Raw genomic sequence first — 24,784 nt, forward strand, 5'->3', positions numbered from 1 at the left:
TTCCTTGGAGCTGTTAAAAAGCATGGGTGTCCCTGGGTCAGGAGCTGGCAACTTGATTTTCCATCAGTCATCAAAAGCAGCCAACACATTGTACACTCAGTATTATGGGCATTGTGTTACCTAGTCTTTACTAGGCTGTGTTCAGTGACTTCATCATACATAGACAGTTTCGAGGATGTTTCTCAGTTGAAGGATCCTAGATGAATCCATTGAAACGTATTCTACTAGTTTAACATTGTTCTTGCTAAAGACATTGAATGTCATTCTGCTTTTCTGTAAGAGTCCCAGCCTAACTCAGGATAGTGGGTGTAGAGTAGCAACTTTGGAGTTGTGACTTAAAGCAGAACCCCTGCAATAACTGTGCTCTTTCTTCTCATTCATCGAAGGTGGTGGTCAATGCTTTGGTAGGCGCCATCCCTTCTATCATGAACGTCCTGCTTGTCTGCCTTATCTTCTGGCTCATCTTCAGCATCATGGGAGTCAACTTGTTTTCTGGGAAGTTTGGGAAGTGCATTAACAACACGATAGGTGATGACCCTATGAACCAATCATTGGTCAACAACAAGAGCGATTGCCAAAACTTGAATGAGACTGGAGAGCTGTACTGGACAAAAGTGAGGGTCAACTTTGATAATGTTGGCGCAGGCTACCTGGCTCTGCTGCAAGTGGTAAGTTCACTACTACTTATTCATGTTGTTATTAGGCAGTCGCACTGACCGAAGGAATCCTAAGTCAATGTATTTATTTAATAATAAATTCATTTATACACCCCTCTTAATTTAAACATACACACCCCGCACAGAGTGGTTCACAAATGGTCAAATGTATAACACAGCAAAGCAAAACCGTAAGACCATCTTCAGCCTTAACAGAGTAGCAAGTCAATAATCATGTAGACTGTTTGATGAACCAGGCACTCCCAAGCCTACTTGGCAATAACCACAGGCAAGTCCAGGGCATTAGAGAAGAGGTACATTTTTAGCGCTCAATGAAGCTGGAGTAGACATTATGACTGGAACATTATGATCTGTAGATGATTGAGTGATTGAATCAATTTGCATAAATTTGCCTTTTGGGGAGGGCAACCCAATAGTTCTGAAGCAGGGATGGAGAACTTGTAGCCCTCCAAGGGTTGTTGAAGTCCCATGAGCTTCAGCCAACATGGCCAGGTCAGGGATGGAAGCAGCTGTTAGCCAGCAACATCTGGAGGACAACAGGGTCCCCACCCCATCCTTACTGGAATGCCTTTTCTAAGAACATGTATGGCACTTGAAGCTTAGATAGACAGATAGTTCTGTTGGTCAGTTAATTGGAGGAATCCATTTAGCCAGTCGAAACAGTTTGAACTGATTAATCTAACCAATGGACTGTCTAAATCTTCCATGTTGTTATGCCAGTATGCCTGTTATTGGGGTAGGGTTGCACATCAATTAATTTAAGGAATTTATAAGCTACCCTTCAACACAAACAATAAGATAACAGTTAATAAACTTCAAACAGGAAGCAACAGCATTGATCCGATAAAGGAGTCTGAATCATAAAACAGTGTGGAAAATAGGATGTCCAGGGTAGAGTTCAGACAAATCTGAGCCAAGAAACAGTGGGTTAGAACAGCTTGAGTGAAAATCTTTTGAAGGGTCTTTCTCATATCTCCACTGCAGCCCCCCCCCCCAGATGATTCCCAAGATCTGAGGGACCCTCTGGAATAGCATGAGTTGTACATAGGAAGCGCCTTCATACGTCAGGCTGTTGGCTTACACTGAGTGGAAGTGGCTCTCCAGGATTTCAGGCTAAGGGTCTCTATCCCAGCCATACCTGGAGATGCTAGGGTTGAACCTGGGACCTTCTGCAGGCAAAGCATGAGCTACATCCCTTCCCCAAAGGAAGACTGCAGAGGGAGGTGGAAATCAGCAGGGGGAAGGGGCTCGTGTGAGTGGTTGCTCTTCATACATGACATCCCACAATGAAATAGCTTTCCAGTGGGCGCAAGAGGTTGCAGTGGTCAGGGAAAGTCACGTAACTGAATTTCCACTTGCACTACTACGGATCCAGGACATTTCTCCCCTCAAACAAGTTCTCTAAATCAATAACCAGCCAGATGAAGATAGCCAATCCCTGTTATGTGTCCCCATCAGCAGGAACAGAGAGCTATACCACTGCTGATCATGGAGGTTTGATTTCCCTAATTTGGCTAATGGTTGTGGATAGACTTCTCCAATGTGCTTTTATCTAACCCCTTTAAGGGGGAGGTAAAGGCCTTCTCAGCTAGTGACCTTCAGCACACAGGAATCTGCCTTGTATCATATCTGTCCATTGTTCCACCTGGCTCAGATGTTCTGGAGTACAACTCCCATCAGATAGGTTGGAGAGCACATGAGACAGAGCCTTCTTGGTGGTGGTCCTGCTTGGTGGTGGCTGGGGAAACCCAGCTAGATGGGCAGGGTATAAATAATGTTGTTGTTGTTGTTATGGAACTAACTCTCTTCCATTTAATATTCACTCAGCCTCTTCAGGCATTCAAGAGAGTCTTAAAATATTTTTACTATTGCATAAGAGAGCTTAGCATATCAGAATCGGGCACCTATTTCTCCGTTTCCGCAAAATGCTTCATTATTCTGCTTATTTAAGCGTCTGTTGTTTTTATCCCTCTTTGTGTGCCGCTGTGCCATGATGGCTCGGCCCTGGAATGCAACTAGTAAATATCTGGTATTAATAAATAAATAGTTCATGAGTACAGTCAGACACTGGTCCAGGACTGAGATGGCTAGTCAGGGTCAGGAGAAAAGTGGTGCAAGTCGTTTCTTAATTTGGTGGAGGGAAGGTGGTTAAAGGCAAACCTGTTCCACTACCAGTTCAAATGCCTCCCCAAGTTTTTTACATGCTTTGCTCTTATATGACCTTTGCACTCTTCAGAGAACACTGAGCAAAGAATGTTGATGAACCTATGCTGGAAGCTGTTGTGCTCTTCCGGACATCTCTAAGCATTCAGATCACAGCCTGACTTCCTTCCTACTTTGTTAGCCAATATTAAGCCAGTGTCCCCCAGTTTGGGCATAATGGGGCACTATGGCTTAATGCAGACCAGAAGTTGGTGTGTAATGGGAAAAATGGAAGAGAGGGTGAGGGAAGATGACTCAAGGAGCAAGACTCAGCCTCTACGCTTTTTCCTGATTTATGAATCCAGAAATGATGAGTCAATCTAGGCCTGAATGTGTGTAGTAGGGGAGTTCCTACTTTCAGAAGAGAGTATTAGATTGGAGGCCCCCGTCTTCACTGCTCACACCTGGTGAACCAGATGCGCTTATTAGCTTGCATGTTGAAGACTGCAGAGCAAATATATCCCTGCTTTTCCCTGTTTCTACCCTGAAAGCAAAGCTTGCAAATGTGTGGCTTTTTATACCGATAGAAACAGTCTCTTTTGAAAAAAGAGGGAGCATTGTGTGCTGTGTTGCAGTTTCTAACTTTCCGCTAAATTTACTAGGGCATTTCATAGATCGATGTCATGACGCACCAAATATTTCTAGACTCTGCACAATTTGAGAGCCAACCTTTTTGTTTGTTTTTCCCTACTTGCAATTAGTAATATTCAGACAGGGGACTTAAAATAGCAAAGAGCATTCTAAAACAAAAGAGGAAGCAAAATTTGACACAGGAATTTGGGAGGGCCTGCGATGAATCACCGTTTTGTGTCCCCATTAGTACTAGATGGAATTGTGGGGGGCCACAGGCCTTCTTGATGGGGAGCAGTCTGCCCCCCTGGTATTCAGTCTAATGCACGCTATCACTGCAGTCCTGCACACACTTATCACGGAGCCATAGAATTGTAGGGTTGGAAGGGGACCATAAGGGTCATCTAGTCCAAAGTAGGAATTGCAGCTAAATAATCACTGCCAGGTGGCCATCCAAGCTCTGTTTATAAACCTCAACTGAGGAGGGACCACCACCACCTACGGCAGTCCATACCACTGTTGAACAGCTCCTACCGTCATCAGGTTGTTCCTAATGTTTAGTTGGAAGCTCTACTTCTTAGGAGGCAAGTCTCACTAAACTCAGCAGTACTTACTTCCATGTAAACATGCTCAGGATACAATGGTCTGTGTCTTTTGAACATACTCCAGCCTCACCAAGGCTGCGTGCATACAGTAGTTTGTTAAGCAGGTTGGGAGTTGTTGCTCTATAAAAAGCAAACTACAGTTCCCAGGACTCTCTGAGGGAAGTCATGTGCTTCAAATGTCCTTTAAATACATGGTGTGTTTGTAGGCTAAGTGAGGAATGGCTGTTCTTTGTATCTGTGATACAGCACTGCAGGCTGAGTATAACCTTGCACCTGTTATTCAGGCCTGATCCTGCTTCTCCCTTGATGGTCACCATGCCACTAAGTTCTTCTCTATGATTCCCCCCCCTTTTTGTAGCCCCCTGCGCAGCGACACATCCCTTGCTCACCTGCCCACTTTGCAGGATGCAGAAAGGGTGGAGAGATTGGAAAGAGCATTTTGGGTTCAGCCCTCCCAGTTCATTCAACTTCCTTGGGAAACGTTGGCTTTCTTTCTTCTTCATCCTCCAAGGAGACAGGGTTGCTTAGAAAGTGTGTGGGTGATGATGCCTAATGAAATTCCAGAAGTCAGAGAGGGGGCTGAGCAGAACTTCCTGTGGACATATGAAGCTGCCTTATGCTGACGCAGACCATTGGCTGGGACATGTAGCCCAGTACTGTGTGCTCAAACTGGCAGCTGCTGAGGCATATAGGTCTTGCTTAGCTCTGCTGCTTGAAGATCCTTTTATTCAAGGGGGGGGGCTTCTTAAGACTGGGGATTGCTTTCCCCCAGGAGAAGCCTCTTGGAGGCCCTGTGCTGGTGGCAGGCGAAGGCCAGAGGCAAAAGCAGGCAGAGGAATCGATGTGACTCTTGCCTTTATACAGTATAATCTTGCAAAAATCAGAGGTTTTTTCAAAAGCATCTGAGCCCGGCTGGTGAAGGTGTGGCACCAGGGAGCGGAGGTGCTGTCTGGAAAGAGTGCTAAGGGCCAGATAGAAAAGCCTAGGGGGGCACGTTCAGCCTGTGGGCCCAAGGCTCCCCACCCCTGCTTTAATTAAGGGACCAGAGGTTGAGCTGGGCTCTCATGCCTGCAAAGCAGATGCTGTACCACTGAGCTACAGCCTCTCTGTTAGGCAAGAGACCAGACCAGATTGCAGTGCATAGGAGCCAGAAACTATTCCCCATTGCACTGGGACAGACATAGTCCCAGACCATACTATTTCTCAGCTTTCCCAAACACTGTTATTGGCATTGGCGGTAAAGTTCACAAGAGCTGAGCTTGCTGTATCAAAGTTATAGATTGCTGAGATCTAAGGTTTTGCAACCAGCTTTGGTAAGTGGTGGTGATAACATTATACATAGTAGACAAGGGGGTTGTTTGTTTCCTACACAGGCAGGTACAACCACCAGCCCTATTGGGTGATTTAGGCTTGCCCATTCCCATAGCTGGCCCATTGGCCTCCTGGGCCAAAGCATAACTGGACCCCTTTCAGGCACAAACTTGAGATCACTGCCTTTCTCTGTTGCTTATCTGGTCTTGTTTTAGTTTGATTCAGAGTTAGCCACAGTCTGATGGCACATGCCTTCTATGCAATAGCCTAATCATCAGCTGTAAGCGTGACCCCAAGATGAATTTATCAGCAGTTAAGTCTCACCCCAACACACACACACCAGCCCATAACTAATTTCAATAGCAGACAGTATTTTAGCTGGACCTATGCCATGCAGGACAATATCACACAACACTCCCATAAAGATCTTACCACCTTCAGATCTGGTCTGTAAGTGGTTACTAATTCCCCCATAATTTTATTTCCCTCCCAGTTACGTTTCCCACCCCTGCCTTTCACGATATCACCACTTCTTTGCAGAAGTGTCTTGCGAAGGATTCCAGAAGCCTAACTGAGCTCTGGATTATCTTACTACTAGGCTCCTCAGGAGTTGGGGGGGGGGGAGAGAAGGGGAGGGGAGCTGGATGGGACAAAACAGCTTTATAATTGACAGCTCTGTCATCCAACAATGCCTTATTACCATCCAGATCAGCTCATGAACTGCAATTGTGAAGTTCAGAAATTGTCGGGTTCTTTCTTTTTCCAATGCTAAACGCCCCGTTTATAGTCCAGCTGGAATCTTGGCCAAATCATGCCCCCAGAGGGGAATGCCATGCAGAGATGGAAGATTGCTTTGCCAATGGGAGAGAGCTGTGAGGAAAGATTAGAGCAATTTGGAGAACGAGTGCTCCACAGAGCAGGCAGTTCAACTCTTTCTCCTCCTCCTCACCTCTTTTGGGCAAGAGAGTCGGCTTTTAAGTGGGAAGGGACTAGAAGAGGCTCAGGTTGCCACCCGCAGGATTACGGAAACATTGGGAAGCAACTATTAAACCACCTGCAAAGGGGATCAATAGTACAGGATTAAATCATCATTTGTTTCAGTGAAACAAGCTGCCTCTCTCTTTTTTTAAAAAAGATATTTATTAAGATTTTCAAAATATTACAAAATGAAAAAAGAAAAAAGAAAAATACAAAATAAAAGTAGTTAAAAACAACTTAATCTTTCCGTTACTTATCTTTCATTTGCTTGTTTCCCGGACCTCCTCACGCCTCCCTTTTTTGTATTCCAATTCAGTTTGTTAGTTCAGCAAATCCTTCCCCTCTTTGTTTATCCTAGTCTTTAATCTTAAAATATAGTGACATTAAATTTTTACCTATTAATAATCCATTTTTCATATTCCCTTATAATATTACAGCTAAAAACCACTCAATTTCTAGCCAACATCATTCTAACATTCATTAATTTTGCAATATTTCTGTAAATAGTCTTTAAACTTTTTCCCAGTTTTCTTCCACCGACTCTTCTCCCTGATCTCGGATTCTGACAGTCATTTCCGCCAATTCCATATAGTCCATCACCTTCACCTGCCATTCTTCCAGAGTGGGTAGAGGCCTCTCAACCCTCCTTTTTCATATTATGAATGTCGGTTCCAAAAAGCACGCTCAGGTTTTACTGAGGGAGGCTGGTGCATTAGAGGAAATGAGGCAATGCACCTCCAACTAGCTTTCAGGTGCCCTGCCTTCTCACTTGCATACAGTCCAGGGGGTGTCACTACCTGTCACCCTCCTTCTCCTCCTTAGTTTCAGTGTATCCCCTTGCGCAACTCAGCAGGGATGGGGGGATGGATGACAAAACTAGGACTGGTTGGCTCTGCCTGTCATTGGCTCTAGCGCCCCCTACTGTTGGCCTCCCAGCCCTCTCACCTACCAATACCAATGGACATCAGTCACACAGGTAGGAAATATGTGTGCCATTACAAACCAGGGTGCTACTTAGGGCGAAGCAGGCTGCCTCTCCTGTTTCCTCCCTTCTCCCTATCACACACAGACCAGTGTTTCCGATCACAGGTGATTACCCCAGAATGCATCCCACTGCCACCCCACCCGGTCCCAGCAAGCACAGTGCTGCCTCTGACCCACACCATGGCTGTTCAGTGGGGCAGCGAGAAGAGGACGGCAGCCTTCTGTGAACTTTCTTGAGCTAACTTGTCTTAGGATCTAAGCCGCTGCCTGTTAAATTAAAAGCTTGCTTTCAGTCATTAAACAAGCGTCCCCCATAATAGAACCTGCTCAACAGCTAACTCTGTTCCTTTTACATAAGCCAAAATTCATGGGGCGGTTTGGTTTTTTTTATTGTATTAACAGTGAAAAATATTTTCCCCCACATAATAGTGCAAATGAGGTACAAAGCTATAAAGTAACCATTAACGCAAATGCATATTATGATTGTCTTAATTACATGCATTGCTTTTCTTTTTCCTAGGCAACTTTTAAAGGTTGGATGGAAATTATGTATGCTGCGGTGGATTCACGAGAGGTGGGCTGCTCAGATAAAGGACTTTGGTCTACTAACGTCTTGCATTATTTTATTTCTTTGTATGGTGTTTGAACCAGTGTCTCCTGCTTGCCGGTAATGTACACAATCTACTGGGAAGTTCTCCTGCAAAGCCCCCATCAAAATAAATGGGAGCTGCACAGAAAAGCCAAGGTGACTCATTCTGAGCACCTTACATTGTACTAAAAGGGAAGCTTCGTGAGTGATGCTCATAGATGAGGCTTGGGCAGAAGATTTTTCCAGTGAATCATTCTCACTTCTGCTCATGTTTTAGCATCAATTTGGACTTTTCTTCTTATACTATTTTTTTTTTATGATGTGTGTTATTTAGTTTACTACTTAATCATGCTTTAATTGGCAACTAGAAACACCAAAGTCCCTCCCTTGATAATGGATAAAAAGATCTTGCAAAAATATAGTGAGCCTTGAAATTTGGACTGTTTTAGCCATTAACTCCTTTTTTAACAGAAGAGACACATTAAATGCAATTAGCCCCATCGGAAGAAATAGCCATCAAGCTAACGTAATTAAAACTCAGTTCACACAGTTCATACACTCTTCATGTGGAGATAGTAGTGCCCACTGGCTCGGGCCCTCTACCAACTCCCAACTGAAGGTCGAGACATTCATGATGAGCAAATACTGCCATCTGAAAAAAAAGTTTTTAAAGTAATTCTTTTCAGATGTCATAGGCTATGCCGTAGGTGAGGCTTGGTATCCACCTGGCAGCCAAATAATTTCTCTGAGCTGCATAGAATGTGTTGTGCATTTCAAAGGAGGAAACGCACACCTTGGTTTTAGTTTAGGATGCCAGTGGACATTCATCACCCTTTCTTTGTTTTCTCCATGTTGCTTTTTTTTTTCTTTTTGCAGCGTGAGGAGCAGCCCGTCTGGGAATATAACTTGTACATGTACCTCTACTTTGTGATCTTTATCATCTTTGGCTCCTTCTTCACTCTGAATCTCTTCATCGGTGTTATCATTGACAATTTCAATCAGCAAAAGAAAAAGATAAGTAACACCTTGTCGACCAGGCAGCCGCGAGTTGTGGAAGGGGGGCAGGGATGTTCATAGCTCAGTGGTGGACCACAGACTTTGCCCAATAGCCAATCCCTGCCGTCTCTAGTTAGAAGCATCAGGTAGCAGGTAGACCTCCGCCTGAAAGACACAAGAGCCCTGCAGCTGGGTCAGGCCAATGACCCATCTAGTCCAGCATCCCCTTCTTACATTGGCCAACCAGGTGCCCATTATGAGAAGCCTGAAAGCGGGACCTGAGTGTGCAATGGTGCAAGACTGCCAGGACAGTGATTGGGTAGGGTCCCCCCTCCCCCTTGTGATCTGGTTAATTCTTAGAGGCCAGAGTAGTTGTTCATTCAGCCCATGATGGGTCTACTTCAACCAGCCATGGCTCTCCAGAGTTGTCTCCTCCTCCCTGATCCTTCTAGCTAGAGATACCAGGGATTGAACCTGAGGGCACCTTCTGTGTGCAATGCAAGTGTTCTGCCATTGAGCTGTGGGCTCCTCCCTCCTATCACCTGTTTTCATTCAACTGCTGGTCAGGATGTTGTGATGCACCTAGTCCCAAACAAAATACTCAGAAGGGAAAAGACAAAGTCAGTGAGCAGCATCTCCTGAAGTTTGCACAAGTGACCAAAGAGGACCACAAAAAAAGGAAAGAAAAGAGGTTCTATAATTACTTCCATTGTGCAAAACGGTAACAATGAAAGGATGGGGGAAATGTAATAAAGCACTCAGCTAATTGTATGTAGCTATTCCAGAATTGAAATAAACGTGGAAATCTTGTGGCCAGTACATAGTCCAAGCCATACTACCCTGCTGAAAATCACTGCTGAAAAACAATGAATTCTAATCTGGTTCTAAAAAATGCTGGCCCAATAATCAGCTCCTCCTCTTAGGATGGAGGAATGAATCTGTCAGTTTTGGTTTCTCTCCCTTTCTGTTTTCTAGTCTAACATTCAGTTCACCAAATTTCCCATATGTTTGCAATTTCCATACTGCCCCCGTCAAGTCCTCATGAAAATTCATCAGCATTTTACCATTCATTTCTCCTATGGGGTGTTAGGGGAGGGGTGGTAGATCTGGTGGGGGACACATCCTTCCTTCTGTGGTCCCTACCCTGCACTTATAGAAGAAAAACTCTTATCTTAAACCTCTGCTGCCTTGTGGGATGTATTCAGGAGATGAAAAGGCTAAGGAGTAAACCCAATACAAATCTGGAGTGGAGTCCCTAAGATGCTTAGATGGCGTCTTCTATATCTCCTTCTGGCATTTCCTACAGCCAAGCTGGTGTCAAACGTCTTGCTCTGCTTTCCTTTGGACCACACCAACACGGCCGAGAGAGGGGTCTTGTCATCTGGGCAGCCCAGGTCCTCCAGACACGCTGCCCAGGCTTGTGCTTCAGGGCAGTCACTTCAGTGCTGCTGATGCAACAGTTTGACTTCACCCCAGAGCCGCACACCATTTTCTCTTGCGACAGATGGATGCCAGCAACAATCTCCTAACGTGCATATTTTGTATTCAATTTAGCCTTCCGGCAATATTTCCCTTAATACAATGAGTTTTGGTGTATTATTTTCACCAATAATGTGCATTTATATGTGCACTTCCTTCTCATACACCCATTTTGGGGGCTGGAGAACTGCATTTCAAAATTTACAGAAGTTTGCATCTTGAAGGAGAGCTGAACTTGAGTTTATGTATTGCTCTGGGAAGTGTGATTTAGTCACAGACTAACCCCTCTGGTGATATTTCTCGTGGAATTTCATGGTCATCCGCTGGCTGATAACTGATAAGGCAGATAGCACCTCTTCCAATTCCATGGCGCTGTTGAATTTTGGTAGGATCAATATCTCAGTAAAAATGATTAACAAACTTTCTTCGGGATACCTACGCACAGTTTCAGTTCTTACTGAAATATAATTAGATAGCTTAATGATTGCTACCAAGAATGGAGGGGAAGGAAGGGAAGGGAAGGAAATGGAGACCTTCAGTCATTAAAAATGGTTTTGCTTTCCACAAACAGCCATTTCTGCCATCCAAATTAATGTTAGTTTTATCTCCCTATACTTAGGTGGACAAGACATCTTTATGACGGAGGAACAGAAAAAATACTACAATGCCATGAAAAAACTGGGATCCAAGAAACCCCAAAAACCCATCCCACGGCCAGTGGTGAGGCATTCTGTGGATTTCTTTAGCTGATACCAACTGACCCCTTCAGAAAAATGTCCACCAGAACCGTATCCATTGTAGTTATTTATATATTACACATATTTTTACACAAGCATCCTGTCATATTTCTAGAGAGGTTTATAGCACCAATCAAGAACAAAAAAAGTTTGTAAATTGAGCTCTATTAAAATATTTTGGAGTTTTCCCATTGAATTGAATGGAAAGTGTTTGGGATGGGGCACTCTGTCACCTAAAAACATGATGCTATTCTTCCATTCCAAAGTATGCTTTGGACCAACACTGCGGTCCCCCTCTGAGTGTCTTCTGGTGGTTCCCTCACTGCAAGAAACAAAGGTACAGGGAACCAGGCAGAGGGCCTTCTTGGTAGTGGCACCCGTCCTGTGGAACACCCTCCCTTCAGAAGTCAAGGAGATAAAGAACTATATAACTTGTAGAAGACATCTGAAGGCAGCCCTGTACTGGGAAGTTTTTATTGTTGGGTGTTTTATATGTGCTGTGGGCCGCCCACAGTGGCTGGGGAGGCCCAGCCAGATGGGTGGGGTATTATTATTATTATTATTATTTATTTTCAAATTGCATGGTAGGGTTGTCCACCCTGTGACTTGCCACCTCTGGGGCCAACAACTGCTTCACCAAACAAATATTTGAGGCAGCTGCTAGGACCACAGTCCTCCTGACCACTGCCACACTTCCATATGATGCTGTGCAAGTGTGAACACTTACAGGAGCTGGTGACAAGGAGGGGTGGTACTGCAGACCTGGCCTCATGGCAGGGGCAGAACAGAGAGTGGGTGGGGAAGGAACACCAGCAGAAGCGCTGAACTGGCTCCACCAGGGCTCCCAAACTGCCTGATGTCACTGCCACTCAACCCTGACCATGCAGAGTCCCTAGACCTGCCAGTTATACTGTTGTCAGGAGCCCACCGCTGTGTGCATAGGCGGCCCTCCCTGCTGGCCACTGCTGAACACCCAAACTGCATACAAGTTCCGTTTTAGGCCCAAATAGGTGCAAACATATTGCAGTAGTTTGCATAAGCAAACTACCCTATAAAAAAAGCATTATTCAGAGTAGTGGTTTGCACGACTCACTAATAATGACACAATAAAATTCAAAACAGTAATTTACAGATTTATTCAAAATCCAATCAAAACTATTCAGTTTAACTGATGAGCTTGATTCAGGGATATTAGCTTTTTGAAGTCTGATAGTCGTTTGTACCTCCAGCACCGCCTGCCCCTCCCCCCCGCCACTCCCTTATCTCTTGGTAATCCCCTAGGTAACCCCCACACACCATGCCATACCATCCACTTTGGGAACCACTGATCTAACGTGTCTTTCTAATATCTTCCAGAACAAGTATCAAGGCTTCATTTTTGATGCTGTCTTGAATCAAGCCTTTGATGTCTGCATCATGCTCCTCATCTGCCTCAACATGGTCACCATGATGGTGGAAACGGATGACCAGAGCCCAGAAAAAGTGAACATCCTGTACAAAATCAACATGGTCTTTGTTGCCATCTTCACTGCAGAGTGCATATTAAAAATGGTGGCTCTGAGGCACTACTATTTCACCAACGGGTGGAACATTTTTGATTTTGTCGTCGTAATTCTATCAATAGTGGGTAAGTCAAACCCTCAACTAATACAGAATTTGGAGGGGTGGATTTGCCTAGATCCACGTGGCCTGATTGGCTTCAAGGGGTAAACCACATGTGAATATTTCTTGGGAGCAGTGACACATTGGAGCATGCAGACTCTTCTTTGGCCTACTCCAGTGTGTCTGCAGCACATCTGTATGGCAGTTCATGGTCTATGGGCTTAACTCATGGTGCAGAAGGCCCACCTGTGCTGTTGGTTTCCTCTGCAGCGTTTTAGATCACAGGATGGATGTAAGGGAGCCATGAGCTATTAGTAATGCTGGCTATACACTGCCTCTATGATCAGAAGCAGTATGCTGGGAAAGAACAGTGGGAGAGGGCTATGCTTATGCCCTGCTTATGCCCTGGCCACTGTAGGAAGGAGGTAAAAGGTAAAGGTAAAAGGACCCCTGACCATTAGGTCCAGTCGTGACCGACTCTGAGGTTGCGGCGCTTATCTCGCTTTGTTGGCCAAGGGAGCCGGTCATGTGGCCAGCATGACTAAGCCGCTTCTGGCGAACCAGAGCAGCGCACGGAAACGCCGTTGACCTTCCCGCTGGAGCGGTACCTATTTATCTACTTGCACTTTGACGTCCTTTCGACCTGCTAGGTTGGCAGGAGCAGGGACCGAGCAACGGGAGGATGCTGGCTTAAATAGACCCTTGGTCTGATCCAGCAGAACTCTTCTTGGGTTTATGAACAAGCCTCCTGGTATCCCAAGGGCAACGTTGTAAGATGCCCCTGCATGTGTGTATCGAGGCCCCCCAAAGGAAGGAAAGAAGGGATGCAAGAGCTCAACTGAGCTCTGTGAGGATCCTTACTCGCATACTCAGTTGCGCTTCAGCAGGGATGTCCCATGCCCTTAATTGGTAAACCAGAGATGCTACTTTCAACCAAAACGCCATAACCTTTGCTGGTTCACTAACTGGTTATTCCCTTTCCCCCCAAGGCTCTGTACTTTCTGACATCATCCAGAAATACTTCTTCTCCCCTACCCTCTTCAGAGTCATTCGCTTGGCTCGGATTGGCCGGATCCTGAGACTTATAAGAGGGGCCAAAGGAATCCGAACTCTTCTCTTTGCCTTAATGATGTCCCTCCCTGCGTTGTTCAACATTGGCCTCCTGCTTTTCCTGGTCATGTTCATTTACGCCATTTTCGGCATGGCCAACTTTGCCTACGTTAAGCAAGAGCATGGGATTGACGACATGTTCAACTTCCAGACGTTTCCCAACAGCATGCTCTGTCTCTTCCAAATCACTACATCCGCCGGCTGGGATGGTCTTCTAAGCCCCATTTTGAACACCGGGCCGCCATATTGTGATCCAAGCCATATCAACACAAATGGCTCGAGGGGAAACTGTGGCAGCCCCGCGGTGGGAATTCTGTTCTTTGTTACTTATATCATTATATCCTTTCTCATTGTTGTAAACATGTACATAGCTATTATTTTAGAGAACTTCAGTGTCGCTACTGAAGAGAGCACAGAGCCTCTAAGCGAGGACGACTTTGATATGTTTTATGAAATATGGGAGAAATTTGACCCCGAAGCCACTCAGTTTATTGAGTACGCCGCACTTTCCAACTTCGCGGACGCTCTGTCAGAACCTTTACGCATTGCAAAACCAAATAAGATCAAGCTCATAGCTATGGACCTCCCCATGGTGAGTGGGGACAGGATCCATTGCTTAGATATTTTGTTTGCTTTCACCAAAAGAGTGCTGGGGGAGTCCGGGGAGATGGACGCCCTCAAGATACAGATGGAGGAGAAATTCATGGCTGCCAACCCCTCAAAGATTTCTTACGAGCCCATCACAACCACGCTCAGGCGGAAACAGGAGGAAATTTCTGCCATCGTCATTCAGAGAGCCTACAGGAGCCATCTCTTCCAACGCTCCCTCAAGCAGGCTTCCTTCCTATACCGCCAAAAAGCCTGCCCCCTAGGGGAGGACGCTCCCGAGAGGGAAGGCCTCATCGCGTTCATGATGAGCGAGAACTATGGGAGGCCGATAAACAAGTCAGAAACTCTGTCCTCCACCTCCTTCCCTCCTTCCTACGACAGCGTCACCAGGGGCACCAGCGACAACTTCCAGCTAAGGTTGACCGACTCTAGCAAAAGCGACGAGCATCTAGACGATCAGCTGTCGCCCGACAGAGACAAAGAGTCGATGGTTTAAAAAATATATATATTGAGTTTTTCATTTAGGACACTTTAAGAATATTGTTTACAGAATGTAACCACACAACAGTTGAAGCAGCCTTGTTAAACATTAGTTGCAAAGGACGCAGGAAGGGAGGTCAGCCCTGAAGCAGGGTATGTCAAGGCGTTGGCAGACGTCTAACCTTTGACCCTTCTCTTTCCAACTTTGCTCAATGTTTATATTTCTATATGCACAGGGAGGGGCCGGGGAGGGGGCCGGGGGGGTTCCAGCACAAAGGTCCTGGGGCTGTCCTAGCAGTGGTGTGTTTATGGAGACGCTAGACTGTAACACAGTAAGTACTTTATAACTATACACAGATAAAACCTGACCGCATACTTTTCATTTTAAGGTCTTACTTATATTAGTGCGTTTACTTACGGCAATGTATGACCTTGCATTCTATAATAAGAGAGTGAGGGCGAAGAGGAAGAGAGAGAGAGAGAGAGAGAGATGGGCGGAGGAATCACGTAGCTCCCGTAGCACCAATGTAACACTTATTGTATATGTTGTGAATGGTATTTCATAAATTTATTATATTTGATATTTTTTTACTTAAAATATATATAAATATATATAAATATAAATCTAAAATTGTCTCCTTTTCCACGGAGATTGATGATGCTAACGCTCTACGTGATGAACTAGGAACCAGAGATGCCGCCGCCCCCCTCCCCCCCAAAAATGACGGGAGTTGCTTGCCGAGAAAATTAGGTTGCAAGGCAAAATACTGAGTCAGCAACATTTCTAACCTTGTATTACCACAGAGACACCTGCCTGGAATCATCAGCCGCTTCCTGGCAGTTGATAACCAAGGGAGCACAGAAGGAAGGAAGTGACGTCACATAAAGCAAGACATGGGTTGCATTTTATTTTTATTTTTGTTCTATCCTGCAGGATATTAGACACTAATGGATTCTGCTTGTAAACCTGCCAATAAAAGCACTATTTTTTTACCATGCTTCAAGAATCTGCTTTGCTTCCAGCAAGGGATCTGCTCCGACTCCTTTTCTATATATATATAAAAAAGGCTCCTGGCTTTCAAAAGTTGTCCCCCTCGCCCCCCCAAAAAACGCAGCACCATGCGGCCCACACACTGTCAAAGTGACCGGCTGCTGGGATCTGTTTTCACCGATAGTTCCGTTTCAAGCTGAACAAGCTTCGAGTTCATCAGCATTAAATAGTGTTGTTTTTATGAGACCAGACTGGTTAACTGATGTGGAAGAACTGCTATTGACAGCATAAGAGGAGAATTGCCTAAGGAGGTTAAACAAAGGGTTCCTCAACGGCGCAACAGAGGCAGGCTCTCCCCACGTTAAGGAAGTACCATATGAGATTCCCCCGAGTGTAACGAAACGACATCTGGCAATTTTGAGGGCAAAATACCTAATTATAAGGCTGATCCCTGCCCTCCGCCCACTTCTCTGAAATTTGATCACTGCGGTTCATTCTAGACATGGTGATATGTGGTGTGATAACTGGGTGCCCAACTGTCTGATGCTGCCTGTTTCTCGTGCTCCTCCATCTTGTCTGAAATGAACCGAGTGCTTCTAAATATAGCATGCAGTTATGTAATTGTGATGACTTTGTGAAAAAGATTAGAACAATTAATCAAGGATAAGAACATTCACAGCAGGGACAGGGGATCTATGGCTCTCCATATGTTGGACTATGATTCCCATCGTCCCTGGGAAAAACTCCAGGACTAAACATTGCCTTAATTCCTTAACTGTGGCGCCACCACAGAGGAGGCCGTGTCTTATGTTGCCCAGAACTGGATTAAGACCTTTAGAGGCCCAAAGCAAACCTTTTGCTGCCATCACATACATCTAATTCAAATATATATAATAACATAACCTGTAACATAAATTGTTAGGGACACGGGTGGCGCTGTGGGTTAAACCACAGAGCCTAGGGCTTGCCAATCAGAAGGTCAGCAGGTCGAATCCCCGCGACGGGGTGAGCTCCCGCTGCTCGGTCCCTGCTCCTGCCAACCTAGCAGTCAATGTGCAAGTAGATAAATAGGTACCGCTCTGGCGGGAAGGTAAACGGCATTTCCGTGCACTGCTCTGGTTCGCCAGAAGCGGCGTAGTCATGCTGGCCACATGACCCAGAAGCTGTACACTGGCTCCCTCGGCCAATAAAGCGAGATGAGCACCGCAACCCCAGAGTCAGCCACGACTGGACCTAATGGTCAGGGGTCCCTTTACCTTTAACATAAATTGTTATTTTTAAAATGAAACAAAACCTACAGTACGATGGAAAATGATGTTTCATTTTCTGTACTTCCACTTTAGTTGTATTTTTTAAAAAAATCTACTTTTCCTGATTGCAAAGTCTTTGATCAGATCCTCAAAACTAATCTTACATAACACATCTGCTTCTATACTTAGTAGAGATAAGGCATCCATCCTGCTTTGTTACACAGTTGTTCTGTTGGGATTTTTAATATACTCGAACAGAGAAAATGAATGTGGCCAGTAATTTGAAAAATCCAACAATGGGAAATTTATGCGGTGCCCCCCTTCCCTTGATGCCCTAAGCATGCGCTTATTTTGCTTAATGGTTAATCCAGCCCTGATGTCACAACTCAAAACATTTCCTCCAGACCTACAAGACAAAGGGTCTCCTAGAACCAGGCAGGCTAATACTGGGAGAGGCATTCTGTAGAACAGAAAACAAAACACCATTTGCTGTTCGAAACACACATACGTGAGCCCTATTCTTGCATGACTCGTGTAGGGCCTTGCCATTTCAACAAAGACACAGGACCACACTTTTAGCCCTGCTCCCAAAATGGTTGCATTCTGCAACAGCCCATCCAGTGTGAAATTCCAACCCCTGAACAATTAGGCCACGTTGGGTCATTGGGTTCCACTCAGCATAAGGCAGTTTCAGATCGTACAACTGCAAAAACAGGATTGTAACAGAGGCTACAATAAGTAGGGCACAAAATACCTGCTGTAAAAAAATAATACTACTAAAAACTGCTGTAAGCCGTTCATTTGCCTTTTCTGCAGCTGTTTGCAAACTTTGCCACCTTCAGGATAAATGAGTCACAGCCATAGCACTGGATGAGAAGGAGAGCCTACGACATCTTTGCTGCCTGAGGTGCAACAGCAAATGATGCTTTCCCCCGGTCCCCAAGCCAAGGTGCTTGGTGCCCATAGGCCAAGGCACAGTCAAGTGAGACAAACAATCCCAGAAGCACCTCTTTCCACTCCCTGGCAGTAAAAACACAGTCATAATAAATTAAAGAACTCACAGCGTCCTGCCCTTTCATGTCACCCAAAATTATCTGCCTGAGATAGTTGCCACACTTATCCTAAAATGGACCAGCCCTGTTGCCTAGACAACCAGGTGGCCCTATCACTTCCCCTGCGGTGATCCAACTCATGGCACTGACTAGGAAGAGAGGAAGGGGCCTCATGGGTGTCTAGGCAATGAAATGATGCACTCCCTTTCTCCTGTGAACTTTGGCACTTTTTGGCAAAAAAGCCCACAACACAACCATTTTGAGGAAAGTGAGACAAACTTCACAGCCCCCAATGAGGCTGTGAAACTTATATTTTGGCTAACCATAAGCTGATACTGCAGGGACGCGGGTGGCGCTGTGGGTAAAAGCCTCAGCGCCTAGGACTTGCCGATTGAAAGGTCGGCGGTTCAAATCCCCGCGGCGGGGTGCGCTAACATCGCTCGGTCCCAGCGCCTGACAACCTAGCAGTTCGAAAGCACCCCCGGGTGCAAGTAGATAAATAGGGACCGCTTACTAGCGGGAAGGTAAACGGCGTTCTGTGTGCTGCGCTGGCTCGCCAGATGCAGCTTGTCACACTGGCCACGTGACCCAGAAGTGTCTGCGGACAGCGCTGGCTCCCAGCCTCTAGAGTGAGATGAGCGCACAACCCTAGAGTCTGTCAAGACTGGCCCGTACGGGCAGGGGTACCTTTACCTTTACCTTAAGCTGATACTGCAGAACCGCAAACACTGTTTTGCATCCAGGAAATGGAGTTTTGATTACATCCTTTTATGATGTAGTAGAGGATGCTTTTCTGGTGCCAAATGGCCTGGCTGTCCCAAAAGCTGCAGCAATACCTTCATGTCTTCTTCTGCAGCTAAATGCAGACTGCTATGGCTCTTGCATCTTAAGAGAAGGTGAATCAATGAATCCTTCTCAGGTAACCCTTTTATCGTGAGGTTAATTGCTACACTTGAAAAAGCTTGCTCTGAAGTGTGTGGTATGATCTATAGAAAGACTTCCATTAATTTTAGGTCACATTAAACTGAGCTTGTGAAGGATTCCCTCTCCCCTACCCCAGCCCCTACTCTCCAGTTGCCCCTTCTGGAGGTGGGGCTGTGGAAGGAGGAAGCAGTGCAGAGCTGGAGCCTTGTCGAGATTTCAGGAGTCTGATCTTCCCTTACTCAACAGAGCCAGATGGGCCATAAAGCAATAGTCCCAGTTCGAACCAGCAGCCTTAAAAGCAAGCAATTGTGAATATATTTCAAGAGCAGCAATGAGGAAGCTAAGAAAGGACCTGCAGGATCAGACCCAATATCAACCTACTCCAGCACTGTGACTCCTACAGTGGTCAGCCTGGTGCCCCTGGGAAGGCCCCAGGCAAGACCGGTCCCTCTCCCGTCTGGCTTTCCCACCAACAGGTGTCCGGAGGCACCCTTGCAACGGGGACCTGCAACCAGAAATCGTTGCAACCAAGCTCTCCATCGGAGATAGGCCACAACAACTCATGACTCGACAAGCTCGGCGCAAATCCCTGGTTGTGTTTTGTGACCTGTCAGATAGTGTATGTGTTAAATAAGGAGCACGGGGGGGGGGGGGTGAGGCTGTGGAAACCGAACAGCCGTTGGCAGAGAGCAAACACAAAATAATAATAATCCTCCAACGGTGCTGATAGCCCCAGGGTGACGAGTGAAGGTGCCAGACTGCAGAGCAGTAGGTAAGCTTTTGTCAGGTCCTCAGTGTGAGCTATTTTTGCAGCCCGACAAGCCAGGAGCTCAAGTAACTTCACATGCCCTGGGCTTGGAGTAGTGCTGCGGGAGTATGTGTGGAATCAATGCCATGCTTGAAAGGACGGTCATTCTTTCCCATGCTCTTTGTACTTGGCACATTCACCCCGGTGCAGAGGTCCTCTTAGGCTTCGATTTCTCACTGGGTTGGACTTTCCCATTCATATCACAAAGCTTACACAGCAATTAGATTGTACGCATTTGTGCTGATTTGCTTGCAGGGAGGTTACATGACGAGAATTCATCCTGATTTCATTGTGGGGTTTTATACGTCTTCCCACAAATCCATCACAATTCCCTCACATTTCCTGCCACTTTCTTAACCGTAAAAAAATTATTTTGTTTATTTTCGAAGTGGATTTGTCACAGTAACAGAGAGAGCTTTACTCCACTTTAATTGTGAAAACCTACGTTTCTGCTATGTGCTTGAATCTCTCTGGCAAAATAGTGACAGTCTGCAGGCACCCTCAGTCTGGCAACCATGCTGAAGACATGCCTCCACCTCTGTAACATGTTCCAGCATCCTCTGCAATGCGCTGTGGGGCCGTCATGCGCGGCAGACAGCATGCTTGGCCACCAAACACATGTAAAAGAGGCAGACCCAGTCCTTGAGATGTGGCCTGTAATCCTTGCCCTGCAAAAATGCTACACATAAACCACCAGGCTAAATAAAAGACCCCCTTCCATTAGGAAGGGGGCAATTTCCCCCTCCCCGATTCCAGTCACCTGGCCCACTTTTATAGCTATGCCCCAGTCCTGAATGTCTTTGTGCTTAAAAGCCACACACCGGAGGCACTTTGCCAGCGGATCTGAGTCAGCTACTGTGACTCACCCGCATATTTGTACAGACGACCTGGGTCTTCTCCTAGCAAGTGGCTGGTTTTGCTCATCACGGATACGGGCAAGGGTTTTTGTCCCAAGCACTTGTCTCCTTGCTAATCTGCTTGAAGAGCCAGACAGGTCTGCCTGCAAGGTGAATGGCTTATTTATTTCTGAGTGTCGAAGACGACGCATTGCAGTCGTATGCTTATAGCTGAATTCAGGCATAGACAGGGCAACCCAAAGCCCTGGGCATGCTACCCTCTCCTTGTAGAGATGGAAATTGTCATGGAAGGCCTAGAGGAGACTGCCTCTTTGCTTTTTCGGGTCAGCTCCTACATCTTTAGTCGTGGCCCAACGGCACACAACCACAAGGTTGTTAAGCCTTTCCCATCACTTTATCTCATGGTGGGGTTATTCTTTGGGCAATAGATTTACATTAAATTAAACATTGCATTGCGCTAAAAACATGAGGTACTGCCCAAAACAGCAGCAGTGTCCATCTTTTCACTTATTGGGAATCTCTTTGTTTGACGACTCCCGGGGGGCACACGGCAATGATAAAAGAAAGTCTAATTCACAATGAGAACATGTACATTTGCAGTTTACAACTGAACAGCTAGCTAGAGCATTGAAACAACCAATGATAAAATTGTGCTAGCAAATCTGTTAAGCAAACAAACGTTGCAACATCCAAACCAGATTGTATGGATGGCCTAGGCAAATCAAAAGGTCTTCTCCTGGCTCAAAAAGGACATCAGGTTTGGTGTCAAGTGAATCTTCCTAGGGAGGGCACTGCACCAATGAGACGTCACAACAGAGAGATCTTCCTCTCTCTCATGACCAGAAACGAAATATTTTAGAAATGCACAATCAAATTGAACAAGTTCCACATAAGTCACAACAAGATATAAACTATAATAAATTTCCACTAAAATTCTGGTTCATTTCATGAGGCTTAAAAATAAATAATTAAAAAAATTGCAAACGGATATGGAAATGTTCGGAACTGAACTTCAGGTTGGAAAAATGAGAAGCTGAAATGGACTTAATTTCCCTCCCCAGCTGCAGATCAAGCTGCCATTAAGAGACACAGGAGCTGGCTGAGCTGTATTTTTCTAGCCAGTTGGCAACCATGGTGTGACCAGAGCCATGGGGTCTTCCTGCCTGCTTGCAAAAAGCAGCCACTGGAATGAACTCCACAATCCTAAGTGAGCTGCTTCATAATCCCTTCTATCTGCTTCCGTCTGTCTCATTTTAATGCTATTTGCCCGTCACTTTAAAAAAGAAAAAAGACAGAAAGAAATATTTTTAGCCTCCTGACCGATCTGACATGCAGGATGTGTTTTGCAAATAATCCCACTGTCTCGTCGTTCGAGGGTGTTTGATCATCATCATCATCATCATCATCACACATCACGATTTTCATATGTTCACTTTTGTACTTTGTGGCCAGTGGCTAATGCCCCAAATTAGTGTGAGATCTCTTCAAAGGGGGCTTTGCGATGTAATCAAGGCAAAGTTGAAAACATTATCTGTGCTGCAGAAGCAACCCTGAACAAAAAGGGTTTGTGATAAAAATCCAGAACAGATAGCAGTGAGAGTCATACCGTGGGCCATCTACTGTCTCTCCCTCCCCTTCCTCTCTCATTTGGAATCAGGAGATGTCCCTCCTGCCCCCACCCGCAATTTTAACATATCCCAATGCAAGCCAATTGCGGTTATATAATACTGGCTCCGAAACAGATGCTACCATGTTAGGGATGGCAGATTATAACTGGAATGCAAAGCTAATGGAAGCTTTTGGACAAATGCAAACTCCCCTGCCAGAGAGAGAGAGAGAGAGAGAGAGAGAGAGAGAGAATGAATATCACAGATGGGTTGTCCCCTTTTGACTGTCTCTTTCTGGAAATCCAGAGAGATGGGGAGGCAATTCCATATACTGTACACCCCCACCCATTTGTCACCCTATTGAGTACTGGAATTAATTTTACAAGACTGAAAAGGTCCCAAGAACATGTCCCAAGATATTTTAAATCTGAAAATAATTGTGGACATAAGAGATAAACGTATTTCATCAAGCTAGGTCTTGCCGCTTGCATTTGCTTTTGAAAACTCACTGTTGAGGGATTTGCGGGGTGAGGAACACTTTAAAAAGTGCTGTACTAAACAAGCCTGTACTTTACATTATAGATGCCCAAGGTGAAGTGCGAAAAGGTTCCAAAAAATAATAATTCTAAAAATGATTTTTGCATTCTGAAACAAAATGCCATTTCGCCCAGCGAATGGCCACTTCACTCATGACGCAGCTTCGCACCTGAGCAGACGGCAGGTGAGTGGGTTCTGCCTTCCCATGGAGCTAAAGGCCATCTGCACATGCACAGAGACAAGCCCCTTTATCACAGCTAAGCAGCTGGTTGAGTTGCAAACTGTTTCTGGGACCCATTTCCTGTCTCCGCTTAAGTGTGGAGCTTGGATCATTTGCTTTGGTCCTTGTCCACCGAAGGAATGCTGGGCCACTTGCCTGCTAAGCAAGAATCCTCCCAGCTCAACTCAGCGGAATGCATCAGCAGGTGGGGCTGGGCGGGTGTTGTGGGGTCTTATCGGAAAGCTGACGGACAGCCGCAGTTGTCCCGCCTGGGCATTTCTCATCAGCCATGCTGAGCATGGCTGAGGTGGCCTTGTGGCTCCACAGGGCTGCATACTTCTGCAGGCTCTTTCTTTGGAGCCCAGCTGCACATCTGATGGATCAAGTATCCCGCTGCCTGTCTGAGCAAGACGGCCAAGACACACGCCAGGGGAAGCGCAATGCCGTCGCCACAAAGGGAAAGGAACTTTCTGTCTGTAATGAGAAAATGAGCACAGGGACACCAGGGATGAGGGGCACCTACAGGAACTTTTGAAAGTCTCAAGTACATAAGGGCCAGGGTTTTTTCAATGGCGGCTCCGACCTGGTGGAATGCGCTGTCCCACGAGACTAGGGCCCTGCAGGACTTGATCTCCTTCCGCAGGGCCTGTAAGACAGAACTATTCCGCCTGCCCTTCAGTTTGAATTAGCCTGATCCTCTATTCCCTTTTCCCTTTCCTCTTCTATGAAGAAACCCTTTCTGGGACCCCACATTTAAATTCTTCCCTGGTCTCCTTGCTGGCCCTAGTAGGACCAACTTGGCCAGTTAGCCCTGGGTTTCCCCCCTCCAACAAAAATGACCCCTGAATTTTTGAATTTTATTGATATTGATGCTGACCTGCATCCTCCTCTTCATAGAATCGGAGAGTTGGAAGGGACCTCAAGGAATGCAAGCAATGCAGGAATCTCAACTAAAGCATCCGAGACAGATGGCCAGGCGACCCCTGCTTTGAAACCTCCAAAGAAAGAGTCCGCCATCTTCCAAGAAAATTCGTTCCACTGTCGAACAGCTCTTACTGCCAGAAAGTTCTTCTTAATGTTTAGTCAGAATCTCCTTTCTTGTAACTTGAAGCTCATGTCCTAGTCTTCGGAGCAAGAGAAAACAAATGCGCTCCATCTTCCGTGTCACAACCCTTTAGATTTTTGAACAGGCATAGGCAAACTCGGCCCTCCAGATGTTTTGGGACTACAACTCCCATCATCCCTGACCACTGGTCCTGTTAGCTAGGGATGATGGGAGTTGTAGTCCCAAAACATCTGGAGGGCCGAGTTTGCCTATGCCTGTTTTTGAAGATGGCACCCGATGCCTCTACATAGCTTCATCCTTATTTCAGACATCGTGATGTATTGGTATATCGCAATGCTTAGCTGATGATATATCACGATGCTGAAAACCAGATACAGTGGTGCCCCGCAAGACGAATGCCTCGCAAGACGGAAAACTCGCTAGACAAAAGAGTTTTCCGTTTTGGAGGTGCTTCGCAAAACGAATTTCCTATGGGCTTGCTTCTCAAGACGACAATGTCTTGCGAGTTCCTGCGGGTTTTTTTTCCTCCCCCCTTTTTCTAAG

The 24,784-nt window shown here is 45.8% G+C and overlaps 1 protein-coding gene across 8 annotated transcripts in view; it reads left to right on the forward strand.

Moving 5' to 3' along the window:
- LOC310689209 (sodium channel protein type 5 subunit alpha-like) overlaps window positions 1-15,927 on the forward strand; it is a 308,343-nt gene extending 292,416 nt beyond the window's left edge. For all 8 annotated transcript variants that reach the window (XM_083466571.1, XM_083466570.1, XM_083466572.1 and 5 more), the window contains 6 exons: window positions 387-668; window positions 7,848-7,901; window positions 8,793-8,934; window positions 11,011-11,111; window positions 12,485-12,755; window positions 13,720-15,927. In XM_083466571.1, coding sequence (XP_083322697.1) covers window positions 387-668; window positions 7,848-7,901; window positions 8,793-8,934; window positions 11,011-11,111; window positions 12,485-12,755; window positions 13,720-14,945 — 2,076 coding nt within the window. In that variant the 3' untranslated portion in view covers window positions 14,946-15,927. The remainder of the gene's footprint in view (window positions 1-386; window positions 669-7,847; window positions 7,902-8,792; window positions 8,935-11,010; window positions 11,112-12,484; window positions 12,756-13,719) is intronic.
- Window positions 15,928-24,784: the final 8,857 nt, after the last annotated feature.

This window comes from Podarcis liolepis (genome assembly GCF_965112155.1).
Source record: "Podarcis liolepis genome assembly, chromosome: 12".
Lineage (NCBI taxonomy): Eukaryota > Metazoa > Chordata > Lepidosauria > Squamata > Lacertidae > Podarcis > Podarcis liolepis.